Raw genomic sequence first — 16660 nt, forward strand, 5'->3', positions numbered from 1 at the left:
CAACCTGGCACATGTCACTACTGATCTGGTTGTTTCATATATTTTGCCCTGCCAGCTAGTAAAGTGTGTGTGTGCGCGCACACACATTTTAGCATATCAGTGTCTTAAAAAGAAAGAGGCTGGGACAGAGGTGATGTCATCAAGGGAGTGTATCATTGGTTTCTCTCAAATGTATAGTCACAGTAGAATGTTGAATAAATGGACAAGCATTGTAGTATCACCAAAATGGGTGGGTGGAATTATGTCACACATCATAAGCTTAATTTCCTTGGCCTATAGTATGTGGGTAGTAACAGAAGCAATAAATTTGCTAAAAGATTTATTTTTATTTTTTGGAAGAAAGAAACCTTTGATAGTCTCTTGACTGATCTGAAGCCAGTAAGAGAGTGAGTGGGGATACCATGTGAAGTCAATTTTAAGAAACCAAGAATAGACAGCAATTTGCTAGAGCTGCCATGTATGTCCTGCTCAAAGCATAGTAAAGACCCTACAAAACAGAGATCTCATACCTGAAGCTACTAAAATCTAGCAGGAAAAGGCTGCTGTTTGATCATGGCAACCCTGAGTGACAGCACGGAAGCTGGACCTGTGACGTGTGAGTGAAACTTTTTGCTTTTTTGTAAGGTCCTTGGTGAGTGACGAAAAGTATCAAGCAGGGGCAACCCAGTTCCTTCCATATGTTTTGGATTACAGTTCTCATTGGCTGAAGGCTGAAGTAGGCACCTTTGGCAATTTTATCAAGATAAGAGTTCCAGCACCTCATGAAGGCCTTGTATGCCCTGCTCAAAGCACACAAGCTCAGAGCATTACATCAATAGATCAACAACAGTGAAGGAAAGCACTGGAGATTTGGATTTCCAAAATAAAGCCAGAGACAGAACATCCCAAAATCCACAGCTTGGGCCCTTATTTTTATATACATGATGGATAGGACAAAATTTGAACCCCCCTCAGGTTTGAAAATGATGGGGCTTTAAAAAATCTGAAGCAGCTTTCTACAAAATGGGAGCAGTTATCAATTATTCTAATTGAACACAGCCTGTTGTCTTCTTAGCAGGGGGAAGAATCATGCGGCAAAGGCACCATAAGTGTACGGCCTTGGATGATGAAAGGGCCTCCAGATGAAACTTAAAATACAGCTTGGAACCTACAGCAAGAAAACAAGATAGGTTCCATCCAGGATTCTCCATGCTCAAATGCAAAGTGAGCTCTCTTAGCAGGAGACCGTTCTTCACGATTTTCTAAATGTTTTGGAATTGTTGACCTCTTCAGCAGAGCATATATGGGGATAAAATATGACAAATCCCCAAATACACTGAACAGGTGCTGAAGAAAATGTTCTAGGATTTATAATGCAAAGTGTCTTTCGTTTTTACTCCTGAGGCAAATCCAGTTCTCCCACAGAATTCTATTTAGGATTCAAAATGAGGCTTTCTATCGGAGGGGTGAGCTCACACTTGCAGTAATGGTCACCAACTGGTATGCTTTTAAACAAGTTTTATCAGATGCACAGAGGATAAGACTAGCAATAGCTACTGTTCTCTGAATACCAGTTGCTGGAAAATGCAAGTGGAGACTGTGCTGGTGCACTCAGGACACTGCTGGCACCGTGGTCCAAACCACTGAGCCTCTTGGGCTTGCCAATCAGAAGGTTGGCGGTTCGAATCCCCGCAACGGGGTGAGCTCCCATTGCTCTGTCACAGTTCCTGCCAACCTAGCTGCAAGTAGATAAATAGGTACTGCTGTGGCGGGAAGGTAAATGGCGATTCCATGCGCTATAGTTTCCGTCATGGTGTTCCATTGCGCCAGAAGCAGTTTAGTCATACTGGCCACGACCCAGAAAGCTGTCTGTGGACAAACGCCGGCTCCCTCGGTCTGAAAGCGAGATGAGCACAGCAACCCCATAGTCGCCCTTGACTGGGTCCTTTACCTTTTTTATATACAGTGGTACCTCAGGTTAAGTACTTAATTCATTCCGGAGGTCTGTTCTTAACCTGAAACTGTTCTTAACCTGAAGCACCACTTTAGCTAATGGGGCCTCCCGCTGCCGCCGCACTGCCGGAGCGCAATTTCTGTTCTCATCCTGAAGCAAAGTTCTTAACCCGAGCTACTATTTCTGGGTTAGCGGAGTTTGTACCCTGAAGCGTATGTAACCTGAAGCGTATGTAACCCGAGGTACCACTGTATATTTTCTTGGGGGCTTCCTATTCATGGAGCATAAAGCTAGCAAATGCTTCTAGTCAGGCTGACTATAGAGCAGGATTTCTTAAACTGTGGGTCACGATTCATCTGTGGTAGGTCATAGCTTTTATAAGTAAACCTCAAATAATTATTACCTGCAATCTTTAAGCGGTATGATGAATGCCTCTTAACAACTTTTTGTTCTGTTGGCATCTTATAGTGCAGTGTTGATGCTTGTAACCAAAACCCAAAAGCCCGGAGTCTTACATTTTAATACTTAGGAATTGCTCGCTGGTGGCAAAGAAGGCCTTCAGTCCAAAATTCATGTGACGATTAATTGATGGGTCACCAAACCAAGTAAACTGGACTTGTGGGTTGCCACACCAAAATGGCGCTGGGAACCCCTGCAAAATAGTACCTCCAGCATCAGGGTCAGGGTGCCTCTGAATGCCAGTGGCTGGGAATCACATCACGGGCAGGAGAGTGCTATTATGTTCATGCTATACATGTGTCTTGACTGCTTTGTCTGATGCAGCAGGACTCTTCCTAGGCTGCAAGTTCAGGAATAATGTTACCGCCATCTGCTATCTGTGAGAATTAGGAGCAGAAGAGCTGAACTAGGAAACGGCAAAAAGGAACCTTGAATTCTCCAGCCGCTTTTTAAGCGTGACCCCACTTCATAAAACCAGTCTACACATCTAGAGGTGAGGTAGAGCAAGGTGGAGAATTTCCTGTCTGGAGCTCAGAGGCTGCCTGTGTAGCGTAGCGTTATGCGCTGAAGAGATTTCCCCTCTGGCTCTTGCCTTACAGCTGGATCTTGCCTGAGCGCTCTGTCAGTCTCCCTCCCTCTGGACTCCTGCTGCTCTGCAGCTTCTCCCCCCTCCCCTCCCCAGCATGCCAGCATCTCCAGAAGTGAAATATGCAGCTCTTCCATTCCCTCTCCATGCCTTCTCCCCAGCTCTGTCTTGACACTGGAGCTGGGGAGGCAGGGGCGGCGACTGCTGCTGCTGCTGCTGCTGCTATCTGGCCTCAAGCCTTGCACCAACCCAGCTAATGAGGGCCAGGTTTATTCCACACGCTAGTGCGCCTGCCAAGGAGACAGTGTTGCTAGAAAAGGGGAGAAGGAATCCACGTCAGGCACGGCTTCCCACAGCTTTTGAAGTTCAGCAATTGGAACAGTCAGTAAGTGTGGTAGGCATGTTTCTGAATCATGCACAATTGCTTTGCGCACATCTCTTTTTTGACAGGCTTCTCCTTGAGAGAAAATGGATCCTGTGCTTTCATCTTGGTTTGCAGCAAAGCATACTTTTAGGCTGCAGTCCTGTACACCAGTGGCTCCCAATAGCTAAGTACTGATAATCCCCTGATTTTCAAAAGCCAAGCCATGGACATTTTGAAAATGTTGATGTCTCTGTGGAAGTTTTTGATATGTGAATAGTGCCACCACACCCTTCGAGGTGTCCCAGCGCAAAACTGGGATGCACATCTTCCAGGCCACAGTCCCGTGTGAGTCACATGACCCACACAAGAGTATGGCAGCATTTTGGGGCACCACGAACTAGCGCAAGATGTGCATTTGGCTCACATGTTTTTGGCCACTGTACTCTCACACAAAAGCACAGCCCCCCCAAAACAGGATGTCCCTGAAGTTGACGGGTATGTGCCATGAAGACCCTGGGTGGGTTACATGGACCCCCTGGGGTCTGTGGACTACCAATTGGGAAACACTGCTATATGCAATTGCTTGGGAGGAAGTCCCATCGAAGCAAATGAGGCTGACTTCTGAGTTGTTGTTGTTGCTTAGTCATTTAGTCGTGTCCGATTCTTCGTGACCCCATGGACCAGAGCACGCCAGGCACTCCTGTCTTCCACTGCCTCCCGCAGTTTGGTCAAACTCATGCTGGTAGCTTCGAGAACACTGTCCAACCATCTCGTCTTCTGTCGTCCCCTTCTCCTTGTGCCCTCCATCTTTCCCAACATCAGAGTCTTTTCCAGGGAATCTTCTCTTCTCATGAGGTGGCCAAAGTACTGGAGCCTCAGCTTCAGGATCTGTCCTTCCAGTGAGCACTCAGGGCTGATTTCTTTAAGAATGGATAGGTTTGATCTTCTTGCAGTCCATGGGACTCTCAAGAGTCTCCTCCAGCACCATAATTCAAAAGCATCAATTCTTCGGTGATCAGCCTTCTTTATGGTCCAGCTCTCACTTCCATACATCACTACTGGGAAAACCATAGGTTTAACTTCTGAGTAGGCATGGATAAAAAGATTGCACTGTCAATGACTGAAATCCTGCTCTATAGGCACAAGGCACCCAGTGTTTAATGTCTAAAAAGAGGGGTACTACAGTACAAGTTTATCGGGACTCTTGTCTAGAAGCCTTCCCATATTACTGATAATATGTGCAAGCTTTCTCTTGGGCATGGTCGGCCAATTGGTGCCAAAGAAGGACAGAACTTTCTTTATGTATGCAACAACAGCAGCAAGAATACTCATCGTGAAGTATTGGAAGACACAAGATTTACCCACCCGGGAAGAATGGCAGATGAAGCTGATGGAATATATGGAACTGGCAGAAATGACTGGCAGAATCCGTGACCAGGGAGAAGAGTCGGTGGAAGAAGATTGGAAAAAGTTTAAAGATTATTTACAGAAATATTGTAAAATTAATGAATGTTAGAAAAATGATGGAATGAAGTTATATGGCTTTAGCAGAAATGTTATAAGGAATTAGGTACAGACAGATTGTAAATGTATTAAAGGGAAAAAACAAGGTTAGAATATGTTAAGATAAATTACAGGGCAGAAAACAGAGGAAGATGGAAAGGAATTGCTGAAACAGTTAATTGAAGTGGAATACAAAAAGGGAGGTGTGAGGAGGTTGCAGAAACAAGTGAATGAAAGTTATGATATCGAAATTAATGGATGTGTTTTTAATTGTTTTTGTTTTGTTTGGTAGATTAAATGTTTTAGGGTTTGGGGTCTGTGGTGTTTTTGTTTTTGTTTTGTATTGTATTGTCTTGTTTCATTCTTTTTCTTTCCTTTTGTAATCTTTAAACTGCTAATAAATATTTTTTTAAAAGGGGAAAAAAAGATAATATGTGCAAGCTGGTTGGGAAAGAAGCATCCTCTGAAGGTTCTCAAAAGAGAGTCTTCCTTTTTATCTTACATGGGACCATGCGTACCACCGCGAGCAATCCTGTTCTTCAGAGTTAGAGACAAGGAGCAATCTTAGGAAGCTTGACAAGTTAGAGACAAGTAGCACTCTTAGGTCTTAACAAGAAGGTCCTTGTTCCAAGCATATGGAATGTCCCGACAATCACATCCACCTGCCAGCATGGAGGTCTCTGCACATCTCTCTGCCGGAACAGTAGCTTTGCTGGACTAGTGTGTGTTGCTAAGAGCTATCTGGAGGTAGAAGACGGATATTGATTGGGACTTATAGAATTGCAGAGTTGGAAGGGACCCCAAGGGCCATCTAGTCTAACCCCTTTCTCTCTCTCTCTCCCTCCCTGCAATGGATATATAATACCTACCTCTGCACTTGCTTCTGAATGCCTCCTCCTCATGTTCAGTTGTAAATAAAAAGGTGGCTGGCTGCATCATCCTGTCCAAAGGCTCCTTCGTACTTGTATGGGTGACTGGGGAAGGACCGTAGCTCAGTAATAGAACTTTTGCATGGAGAAGGTCACAGGTTCAATCCCTGGCATCTCCAGGCAATGCTGGGAATGTCTCTTGTGTCTGAAACATTGGAGAGCTGCTGCCAGTCAGTGTGGACAATTTTGTAAACGGCGTGTGAAAATGCCTATCCATCCTGGGGACTTAATTTTTTTTAAAAAAACATTTTTTATTATTAACAAACACTACATAAAATGAGCATCAAAAGCAAAGAACAGAAAGGTAGAAGTTACTGGGCTGTATTCAGCAAAATGGTCCTGGACCTTAGATTTGGCTCAGGAGTAGATGGGCAGCTAGTGCAAGTGGAAGGTCCTTGTGTGAACAGGATGAACTCACAGGATCCTACAGTAATGTCTAGCAACAGTCTGATGTTCTTCCCCCATCCTGCACCCACAAAGCATCACCTTTGTACAGTGGATGAGTGCAGGGCTCAGGTAGGCAGCTGTTCTTCAAGAACAAGTACAGTACCCAACTTAGTCTTTCCTATATGCAAAGAAAGAACTTAGAAAGATGACCACTCTGTCTTGCCAGAGTGGCACATGCATTGGTTTTCTCCTGCTTGGACAACTGCAATGCGCTCCACGTGGGGCTACCTTTGAAGGTGACTTGGAAACTGCAACTAATCCAGAATGAGGCAGCTAGACTGGTGATGGGGAGCAGACACCGGGACCATATAACACCGGTCCTCAAGGATCTTCACTGGCTCCCAGTACGTTTCCGAGCACAATTCAAAGTGTTGGTGCTGACCTTTTAAACCAGGCATAGGCAAACTCGGCCCTCCAGATGTTTTGGGACTACAGCTCCCATCATCCCTGTCCACTGGTCCTGTTAGCTAGGGATGATGGAAGTTGTAGTCCCAAAACATCTGGAGGGCCGAGTTTGCCTATGCCTGTTTTAAACCCTAAACAGTTTTGGCCCAGTATACCTCAAGGAGCATCTCCACCTCCATCATTCAACCCAGACACTGAGGTCCTCCTCCGAGGGTCTTGTGTTGGTTCCCTCACTGTGAGAAGCGAAGTTACAGGGAATCAGGCAGAGGGCCTTCTTGGTAGTGGCACCTGCCCTGTGAAACACCCTCCCTTCAGATGTTAAGGAGATAAAGAATTACACAACTTTTAGAAGACATCTGAAGGCAGCCCTGTATCAAGAGGTTATTGTCTGATATTTTTATTATATTTTAAAGATATGCTATAAGCTGCCCAGAGTGACTGGGGAAACCCAGCCAGATGTGTGAGGTACAAATATAATAATAATAATAATAATAATAATAATAATAATAATAATATCCTGAGACTGACTCTCTCTCCTCCTGGGGTGGGGGGTAAGGAAGCTGTGCTTGGTTATGTGCTGTACCCATGGAGGAAATGAGGATTTATTCCCACTTCCTGCGTGCAGCTGTGTGGCAGAAGAATGTAAAGCTCTTCCTTGCTGGAGATCTTCCAGCAAAGGCTGGGCAGCCATCTGTAAGGATTTGGGAATGCTCAATCCATCTGTGCCAACCTGGTGCCCTCCAGAGTTTTTAGACTACAACTGCCACTAGCCCTATCTTGAGGGCACTACGTTGGCACAAGCTGCTGTAGCTTCCATGGGGAGAGGCAGTATAGTGCAGTGGTTAGTGTGCTGGAATGAGACCTGGAAGACTAGGGTTCAAATCCCCACCCAGCCATGAAACTCACTGGATGACCTCAGGTCAGTCGCTGCTTCTCAGCCTGACCTCCCTCACAGGGTTAATTGAGGAGAACCACGTATGCCACCTGGAGCAACTTGAAGGGAAAAAGGTGGGATTAAAAATGCAATAAATGCATTAAATTTTCTACACTAAGAAGTAGGGATGGGGAGTTGGCCTATAAGGCACTTCTTCAGCTTTGGGTGAAGAGTGGCTGGGGAAACCCAGCCAAATGGGCGGGGTATAAATAATAAAATTATTATTATTATTACTTTGTAACTCTCTGTTCCTTAGCATTCATCCTTTGCTTCTTCTCCAAGCGGCCATCCAGAATCTGGACCCGTTTTGTCTCACCAGGAAATCCAACGGGATCATCAAATCGCTGGGTGAAAACAAAGGCAAAAAAGAAAACCAAACACCCAAATTCCTCCCAAGTGTTTAGGAATGGGGAGGAGGTGTGACCATGCCTCATTCCTTTCTCCCTCTCGCTCCTCCCCTTCCCCAGACGAAGAGCTGTCAAATTGGGGGAGGAGGGGGGATTCTTGTGGTTCAGGATGTGGCTGGATGTGGGATCGCCTTCCAGGTAGGCGAGCGAGCAAATTGTCCGCTCGGAATGGGGAATTATGTCATTGCCGCGGAGGGACGCCTTCCAAGAGCGCTTCCTCCGCTGGCTGATTGACAGGCCTCGCATGCGAGAGGAGCCTATATAAAGCAGGCGAGCCGAGCGCCGCTTTGAAAGGCAGCCCGGCTAAGAGGCGAAGCGGGGTTTTTTGCGCGCACCTCCGCGGCCGAGGACTTGCTGAGTTGGCTTCGCGCTCTCGCCACGGGACTTTGGGAACTCGCCGCCTGCTTGGAGTTGCATTGGGAAGCGGCAGCTCTCAAGAGCATCGCGGGGGATTTGCATGCCAGGTAACGACCCTGGGACCAGTGGGGACAGGTTGGAGCCGGATTGTGGGTGGATGGGTGGAGATCAACAGAGGGACGCCCCCGAGAGACCCAGGCAGCACCACCTCCAAGGACTGAAAGGAGACTTGCTCCCTAGGGTCGTCCTAATAATAAAGAAAATGGGCTGGAGCCAAATCAAGGGGGCGCGATCGCAGGACCTAAGTCCCGTTGATTTCAAAGGAGATTAAGCGCAAGCATCCTACGTATGCAGTTTTCCAACCTAGATGGGTGCCTAGGACCGGAGCCTAAGGCTGCAATCCTAACTGCGCTTACCTGGGAGTAAGGGCCGTTGAATTCAGCGGGTGGTTGCAACTAAATTTTACTCAGAGTAGGCTCATTGAAATGAATGGACCTAACTCAAACGTGAATTTCAGTGCGTCTGTTTTGAGTAAATCGTATGGGAATGCCATTCAATAGAATGGGACAATTAAGATTGCACTGGACCCAATTCTTGTCTTTTCAACCCCTTTCCTTGGGCAGTTTCTCCGATTTTTTTCCCATTCATTCCCTAATTCTTCCTTGTAAAGAAAGCTTTTTTTAAAACTTGGGCTCAAAAAGGGCATAGATCTTTAGGATGAAGAAAGGGCACCATCCACCCCTGGGAAGTTTTCCTGTGCAAGCCCCGATGTCAGGAATGGCAGCTGGGAACACACACAAAAAAGTAAATGCTCACAGCAGCTTGACAGGACAGGGGCCAATGTATAGTCTGATCAATATCTAGTGCATTGTATGGTGCAACCCTAGATAGCTTCCAAAAAAAGTGTTCAAGGCCAAGATGCAGCAACTCCTTTGGGGCACAAGGAAGTTCTCATGTACAAACTCCTGCAAGAGTGATGGGAACTCTTTCTTTTCACTGGAGTTTAAGCAGGACAGCAGAACTTCCTAAGGGGAACCTGGCCTTTGTCACTCTATATAGCATCACTGGAGACTTTCTGTGTCTAGGGATGGCACTGATTTTCTTATGATAAGGGCATGGGTTGATAAGGTGACTTCAAAGTACGGTGCGATCCTTGTAGCCCATAGCCCGTACAATCCAACCATAATTAAGCAGAGGTATTAATTATGTGCACAACCCCACTTCTGGAAATATTCACCTTGCACAAAAATACCCAGTTTTGGTGTCTTTGGGAAAGTGCAGCAAATAATGATGCAAGCTGTGGATGGGGGAGATTTACCCAGAAACAAATTCCACCTAGTTCAATGGGACACCTAGTGAATCTATTCTGGATTGCAGCTGCAAACCTATAATTTTGGCTGGGGCAGGTCGTGAGATTTAAATTTGCATCTCTTCAAGAAGTTTGGATGTATAGAAATCATCAAGAAATGTATCCAGCAGAGGGCTAGGTCTACTCTCCTGAGTCCATTCAGACACAGGACAGATGTGTAGCCCATTCCTGTGCTTGTTTACTCAGACGTAAATCCCACTGACTTTTCTAAGATCTGGGCTGCAGTTCTAATAGTGTCTACTCAGAAGTAAATGCTGCCGACTACAATGAGGTTTACTCCCAGGTAACTGGAGTTTGGAGTGCAGATTGGATTGGAGATGCACCATCATTTCATCCTGATGTAACACAATTGGTATAGAGAAGCAGGCTGTCTCTGTCTTTCCAGCAGTAAGAGAGTATGTATGTGTGAATGAGTGTGACTGAGACAGGGAGAGACTGGAATTTGCTATTGTAGCTTAATATATAAGTTAAATTACATGTGAAATGCTGCTGGAAATGCCATTATCTTTCAAGAATGTAGCTCTACGGCTTGCCAAAAGTGGATTTAAGAGATGCAATAACTAGTAGACTATCTGAGAGCCCAGACGTCTCATGGAAAACTTTTGAAGACAATTCTGGTTGTATCATATATATTTCCTTGAATTTATTAGGAAGGATATTAAACACTTGAGCCTCCCCCCTCCCCCTCCCCGTGCATTTAAAGTGTGTGCTTTCACTAATGTTATCATAATCAAGTCAGGATCAAGCATCTGGGTTCTCACACATATAGAGGCATTGTCAGAAGTAACAAATGTCCTGTTTGCAGGGTATACCAGGATTCATAAAAAATGCCTCAATGATGGGTTGATTTTTAATCTTTGTCTACCACACAACAGTGAAAGTTTTCTGGTTTGCAAGTTAAAAAATACAACAGTGAAACATAAATATAGAATGAAGGACGATTTAGAAATAGGTGACATAAACAATAAAATAGCATCTGACAGAACCAACATTTGCTTTCAAAATAGTTGTTTCTGTTGTAAGCTTGTGGGAGACATGGGAAAATTTAAAAACAGACAAAAGTATCAACAATTTGCACATCTTGCTTTGTTCCTAGGCATTATGCAGGACAGGAGCTGGCTGTTGTGGCTGACGATCTTGCTAGCTTTGTGGATTTTCTCAGAGGCTCAAGGTAGGTCTTTAAATATCTGTAGCATTGAGGCCAAGTATTTCCAGAGTGGACTAAAGCTCTGGCAACCATAGTCTGATGCTTAAAAGGAGCTTGGCTTCTGCTCACTCACTTGGCTTGGTCTTGAGAATAATTGCTCAATTATTTCTTTCCACAGCATGCCTGAAATATGAAACTAGCCTGCATAGATAATATACCTTACTATAAATGCATCAAGGAAAGTGGAGGGATATGTATGTAGATCAAATTGAGGGTTGGCATCAATTGGTCAACTTAATCTGTGGTGTAAAGACCTCCCCCCTCTAGAGCACCAACTACTTAGTTAATCTGTGGTGTAAAGACCTCCCCCCTCTAGAGCACCAACTACTTAGTTGGCTAAAATGTATTTATATTTTGGTTCTCCTTGTTGGAAATTAGGATTCAGCTAGCAAGCTGAAAAACTACAAAAAAATGCTTTGTTATTATTGTTTGTTGCATTGATACCCTACTATTCCCTAAGAATATTCAGAGCAGCTTATATATGGCATCCCTATGGCATCCAGGTTCTCACTTTGGATATTTGCAGACAGTTTGATCTGAAATTTTATTGGACTGGATCCAGAGAAGAATCCTACACAGCCAGTGGGGTTTCCTGGCTCCCTTCCAACTACAGTAGGGTTTCCTGCACCCCTCTTGCCCACTCTATTGTATCACCTCTGCTCCCCAAAATCAATCCTGAGAGTTGAGGCACATGATGGGGTCTGGGAGTCTGCAGCAACACATAGAAATTAGGAGAATTTGTTGGGGCAGTCATGCACAAGTAGAAATGTATATTTCAACTTGAGCAAGGCATCTCTGGATCTAAGCCATTCAGTTTCATGAAGGATATTTTCCACACATTTTCCAAGAAGCAGTACCAAGTAGATGGAGTCACTGAATTTGGTGTTTCGTGCCAAATGAACAGCCATTATTCACATCCCATTAGGAAGAAGTAATAGGCAAAGACACATAAGAGCCACCATTTTCAGATTGCCAGCATCTCAATTGGATGGGGGCTTCAATGGTAGGACTCATAAGATTGCCTATATGTGGTCCCTGGTTCAATCTCAGATAGACGGGCTAGGAGAGAATCTTCTACAAGTCCCTTAAGAGGACTGTCAGGCTAGGTGGACTGCCAAGTTTGATTGATCACTCATCTGCATGGACTGCTACTACTGTTTCTCTATAATGTTAGATGGTTCCCTGAGCATGCATCCACCCTAAGCATCAGATCATTTTCTTCATCATTTAAGTCAGTGTGGCTCATTGGAAGTGTGTTGGATTTTGATCAGGGAGACTCAAGTGTCCATTTCCATTTAGCTGGCTGGCCTTGAACAAATTAACTCCATCTGTGAAAATTGGAGTATCTGTGACCTGCCTTATAAAGTGAGGGTGATAACCCCATGCCTTACATTTCTTTGTTAATCATGTTCCTTCATGTTGTTGCCTTCGCAGATGACGGCAAAGAGGACGAGTCCACTTTTGACTTGCTGCAAATAAGCAACATAAACAGGAAGACAATTGGAGCAAAAGTATTTCGGGGCAACAATTCCAGCCTCCCAGCATACCGCTTCATCCGGTTTGATCACATACCTCCGGTTAACTCAGAGAAATTAAAGCAGATTATTAAACTGATCCAGCGAAACGAGGGCTTCCTTCTTGTAGCCACCTTCAGGCAGGACAGGCTGGCCAAGGGCACCCTCTTGGCACTGGAAGGCCCTGGCACCGCTCAGCGCCAGTTTGAGATTGTTTCCAATGGCCGAGAAAATTCGCTCGAACTTTCCTATTGGGTAGATGGCTTCCGGAAGAAGTATCTTTTGGAAGACGTGGACCTAGCCGATTCACTATGGAAGAACATCACAGTACAAGTAGCTGGGGAAAACTACAGTCTCTATGTTGGTTGCGACCTCATTGACAGTGTGAGCCTGGAGGAGCCTTTCTATGAAAACCTGAAAGCAGAGAAAAGTAGAATGTATGTGACAAAAGGATCTGCCAGAGAAACTCACTTTCGGGTAGGTAACCTACAACACCCGTGAGGTCAATGACGTGCAGTTCAACCCCTATGCGTATCTACCCAGAGGTTGTAATGAATTCAGTGAGGCTTCCTCCGAGGTTGGTGTGAATAAGACTGTAGCCTTAGAATGCGATCCTGACAGAAGGCAGCCCACATAGTAGCCCCACTGAGACTTTTGTCTTGGACTGTACAATGGGAAGGGTGGCAGATTTGCGCAGCAGAGGGATAAATCTGTGGGCACGGGAAGAATGTGGTGAAATGGTGGCTGCTCTGCCTCAGACAGCAGAATGTCTTGTGCTTGTCCTGGATCCTGTTTATGTGGATGAAAATCCAATTGAACTCAGTGGGTCTTAGTTTGCCTTTTGTATGCTTAGCAATATAAACTCTTAGACCAGAATTAGAGGGGATTCAATTGGCACTTTTGGAGAACTAGCTTCTCCCTTGACTTTGGTGCAATGACAGTGCTGTCCTCTTTCTGACAACACACATACTTAGTCTAATTGTAAATAGATGCAGGAATATTTGTCCCAAGTGAGGAAGGGGTATCTCTGTTTGATTCATCTTCGCTCTGTGCCAAGGTCACAGAAGTGAAAATGGAGATGTTTTCCATAAAGGTGGGTGAGCGCTATGCAACAAGTCTCTTCAGCTGTTTGTCCAGAAGCCACTCCAAGATGGGAGGAGGAGCTGTCTAAAACCCTGACACTTTTTGGCCCACTTGCTATATCCAAACCTCTGAATGTCCACCAAGAGTTGTAGATTGGCAGCATGGAAGCCATATAGGCTTCAGTCCTCTACACACTTACCAGGGAACAAGCTCCATTAAAGTCAGTGAGGCTCGCTCCTGAGGAGAAGTGTATAGAATTGCATTGGCAGCTTCTGTTAAGATTTGCTGCTCTAACATCTACACCACACTGGCTGTCATGTCTGGGGTAGCATGGGGGAATGACTCAATAATATCAGCCACACATTTTGTTAGCTACACTTGTGAGGAGAGGAGGGAGACACGGGGTTGCTGTTTTTGGCAGGAAACCATTGTTCTGCACTGCATCTTGTTCTGGCCTCAATGGCAAATGTCATGGTCAGGTAAAAATAAACCTGACCATGGCCACTCTATCTTTTGGCTATTAGAATGCTACCTTTGCTTTTTGTTCAACTGGATGATTCCTCAGAGCATGAGCCAAGAGCTCCACTTTCTGATGGCTAAAGAATTAACTTAACCACATGCAGTAGGGGCCGGTGTTCGTTGGGATGGCAAGGTGGAACCAATGACAGATGGAGCCAGCAAATTCTGGTTGTGTTCCTCTCTTTTGCTTTTCCCTGATGAAATTTTCCAAGGCCAACACTGAGGGGCAGTGGGAGGAGGCTGACAGGCAGTGTCATCCCATGGCCTGGATGTAAGGAAGGAAGCAAACAGGTGGGGGCTGGCTGAAGACAGACTGAAGCTGGTGGGGCAGTGGCTACTTTGTCCTAACATGCCAACCTCCACTGCTCACCTGAATTAACCAGAGTTCAGGTGGATAGGTGGATGGTTTGGAGTGCTTTTACTGAAGCTCACTGGCTGATGCTCACTGGCTGCTGAACACTGGGATTTGGTTTTCATGTGACACTAAGCCAATCCATGTGGGTTCCCACAGCAAAAGTCATGACTGTTGCACTCTTCCAGTTCTGCTGCTGCCTTGTTACTCAGGACCAAGTCAAAGTTTGGCATAGCATTGCATTCAAATCTGGGCTCATGGTTTGTCTCACTTCAGGCAAATTATGAGTTGTAAACAAGGTTTGTTCTTCGTTTATTGCCTTTGGTTTGACTGGAGCAAAGGTGTCATCTTGAGGAGGCCCGTGTCTGATGTTTTTCAATTTTTTTATGTGTTGTAAGCTGCCCAGAGTGGCTGGGGAAACTGACAATTAGAACTTCTGGCAATGCTGAAGAGAGCTGGTGGAATATTTCATCCCATGCTGAGAAATTACTGCCCTGAGCCAACATATTAGCTACAAACAATAGTATTTATTCTAGCAATTTGGATATGTGGTCACTGTGCCCCTGTGCAGGGATGGAGGACCTATTCGGATTGTCTGTGCTTGAAGACTGGTGGAATCTGATGGAATCCTGAATGCTCTGGGGGATTGTGTCATCGAGTACTGTCCAGCAGAGCTTTTCTGGGTGGTGGAACTTTTGGAGCCCTTGTAAACCTACCTTGAAAAGCTGCAAAGCACTTTGAGGGCAAAGTCACACACATTTGGTCTGACCTTGACACCACTGTTAATGCAATCTGCTGGAGGCATCTAGAGCACTGTCTTGGCTGGTTTGAGACATGGGAACATGGATAAGGAATTTGAGTCTTTGGCCAATACATCCCCTTTCCAAAGACCCTCATTGGACCCTAAAGACACAACTGTCAATTAGTAGCAACTATCCTGGTTTTGGACAAGTTGCTGGAGAGGGTGGAGGCTGAGCAACTGCAGGCGTGCTTGGAGGAAGCCACTTATCTTGATCCAATTCCATTATGCTTCAGGCTTTGTTTTAGCAGTGAAGTAGCTTTTGGCCACCTGGATTGACAAGGGGAGGACAAGGGGAGTACAACCATATTGATGCTCCTCAAATCTCACAATGGCTTGTGACCATAGTCTCCTCCTGAACTGACTCTGTGAGTTGGGAGTAGGAGGTGGGGTTTTTCAGTGGTTTCTCTGGTTTCAGATATTACTATTAGCATTAGGGATCCATAGGAAACTTTTCAAAGCAGTCATTAGAAGATTTGAGGGAAAGTGTCATCACTATGCAGATGACAGATTTCTCCTTGACATTGGCCTCAGATGAAGCTGTGAAGATGCTTGACCAGTGTCTGAAGGCAGCACTAGGTTGGATGAGGGCCAACAAACTAAAGCTGAATTCTGACAAGACAGAAAGGTCCCAGGTTCAGGAATTAGGAAGGTGGCCTGTTCTGTAGGGGGTTGCATTCACTCTGAAGGACCAGGTGCAAAGTCTGAAGGAACTATTGGATTCAAGTCTGAAACTTGAGTTCCAGGTGATCACAGTGACAAGGAGTGCTTTTTTCCAGCTATGACTACTTCACCAGCTATGGCTCTTCCTGCACAGGGATTTCCTGGTCACAGGGACCCATGCTCTAGTAACCTCCTGTTTAGATTCCTGTAATTCACTGTATGTGGGGTTGCCCTTGAACATGTTCCAAATACTGAAACGCTGCAGCCAGATTTTCGAGGTGTCTGTGTGAGTTCATGATACAGTTGTTCTTAAACACTTGCACTGGTTGCTGATTAGACACTGGGCCAAATTCATGGTTTTAGACTTGATGTAAAAATCCCTAACTGACTTTGGACCCATCTACCTGAAAAAATGCAAGGTTTAAGGTTGTCTCTGGCAGTCCTGTTAGCAGAATTATATTTAAGGGAGGCTCATAGTTTGCAAGAGGGTCTTTTCAGCAAAGGCACCCTGACTGTGGAATACCCCCCCCCCCACGACGTGTGGCTGGCACCATGGTTTTCATTGCCAGCTAGAATCCTTTTTCTTCTGCCAGGCCTGTGGGTAATGTGACATCTGACCTGTTTTGATGACAGCGTTTGATTGGTTGTTATGCAGGACTTTTTTTTTTTGCTTCATTTCTCTGTTTAATTATGTGGTGATCAGCCCTGGGGTCTGCTGAAGAAGGGTGGAATATATGGTATTTAAATGAATAAAACAAACAAACAATTTATGCATGATTAAATTCAGTCAAGGTTGAAGAAGTTCTGAAGGAGGTGGGAAGTAAACTAAT

The 16660-nt window shown here is 45.2% G+C and overlaps 1 protein-coding gene across 1 annotated transcript in view; it reads left to right on the forward strand.

Annotated features, from left to right (window-relative positions):
- The first annotated feature begins 8107 nt into the window (after positions 1 to 8107).
- THBS2 (thrombospondin 2) overlaps positions 8108 to 16660 on the forward strand; it is a 48247-nt gene continuing 39694 nt past the window's right edge. Inside the window, exons 1-3 of the mRNA XM_079971325.1 lie at positions 8108 to 8431; positions 10790 to 10864; positions 12335 to 12891. Coding sequence (XP_079827451.1) covers positions 8425 to 8431; positions 10790 to 10864; positions 12335 to 12891 — 639 coding nt within the window. The 5' untranslated portion in view covers positions 8108 to 8424. The remainder of the gene's footprint in view (positions 8432 to 10789; positions 10865 to 12334; positions 12892 to 16660) is intronic.

The sequence above is a fragment of the Podarcis cretensis genome (genome assembly GCF_951804945.1).
Source record: "Podarcis cretensis genome assembly, chromosome: 3".
NCBI lineage: Eukaryota > Metazoa > Chordata > Lepidosauria > Squamata > Lacertidae > Podarcis > Podarcis cretensis.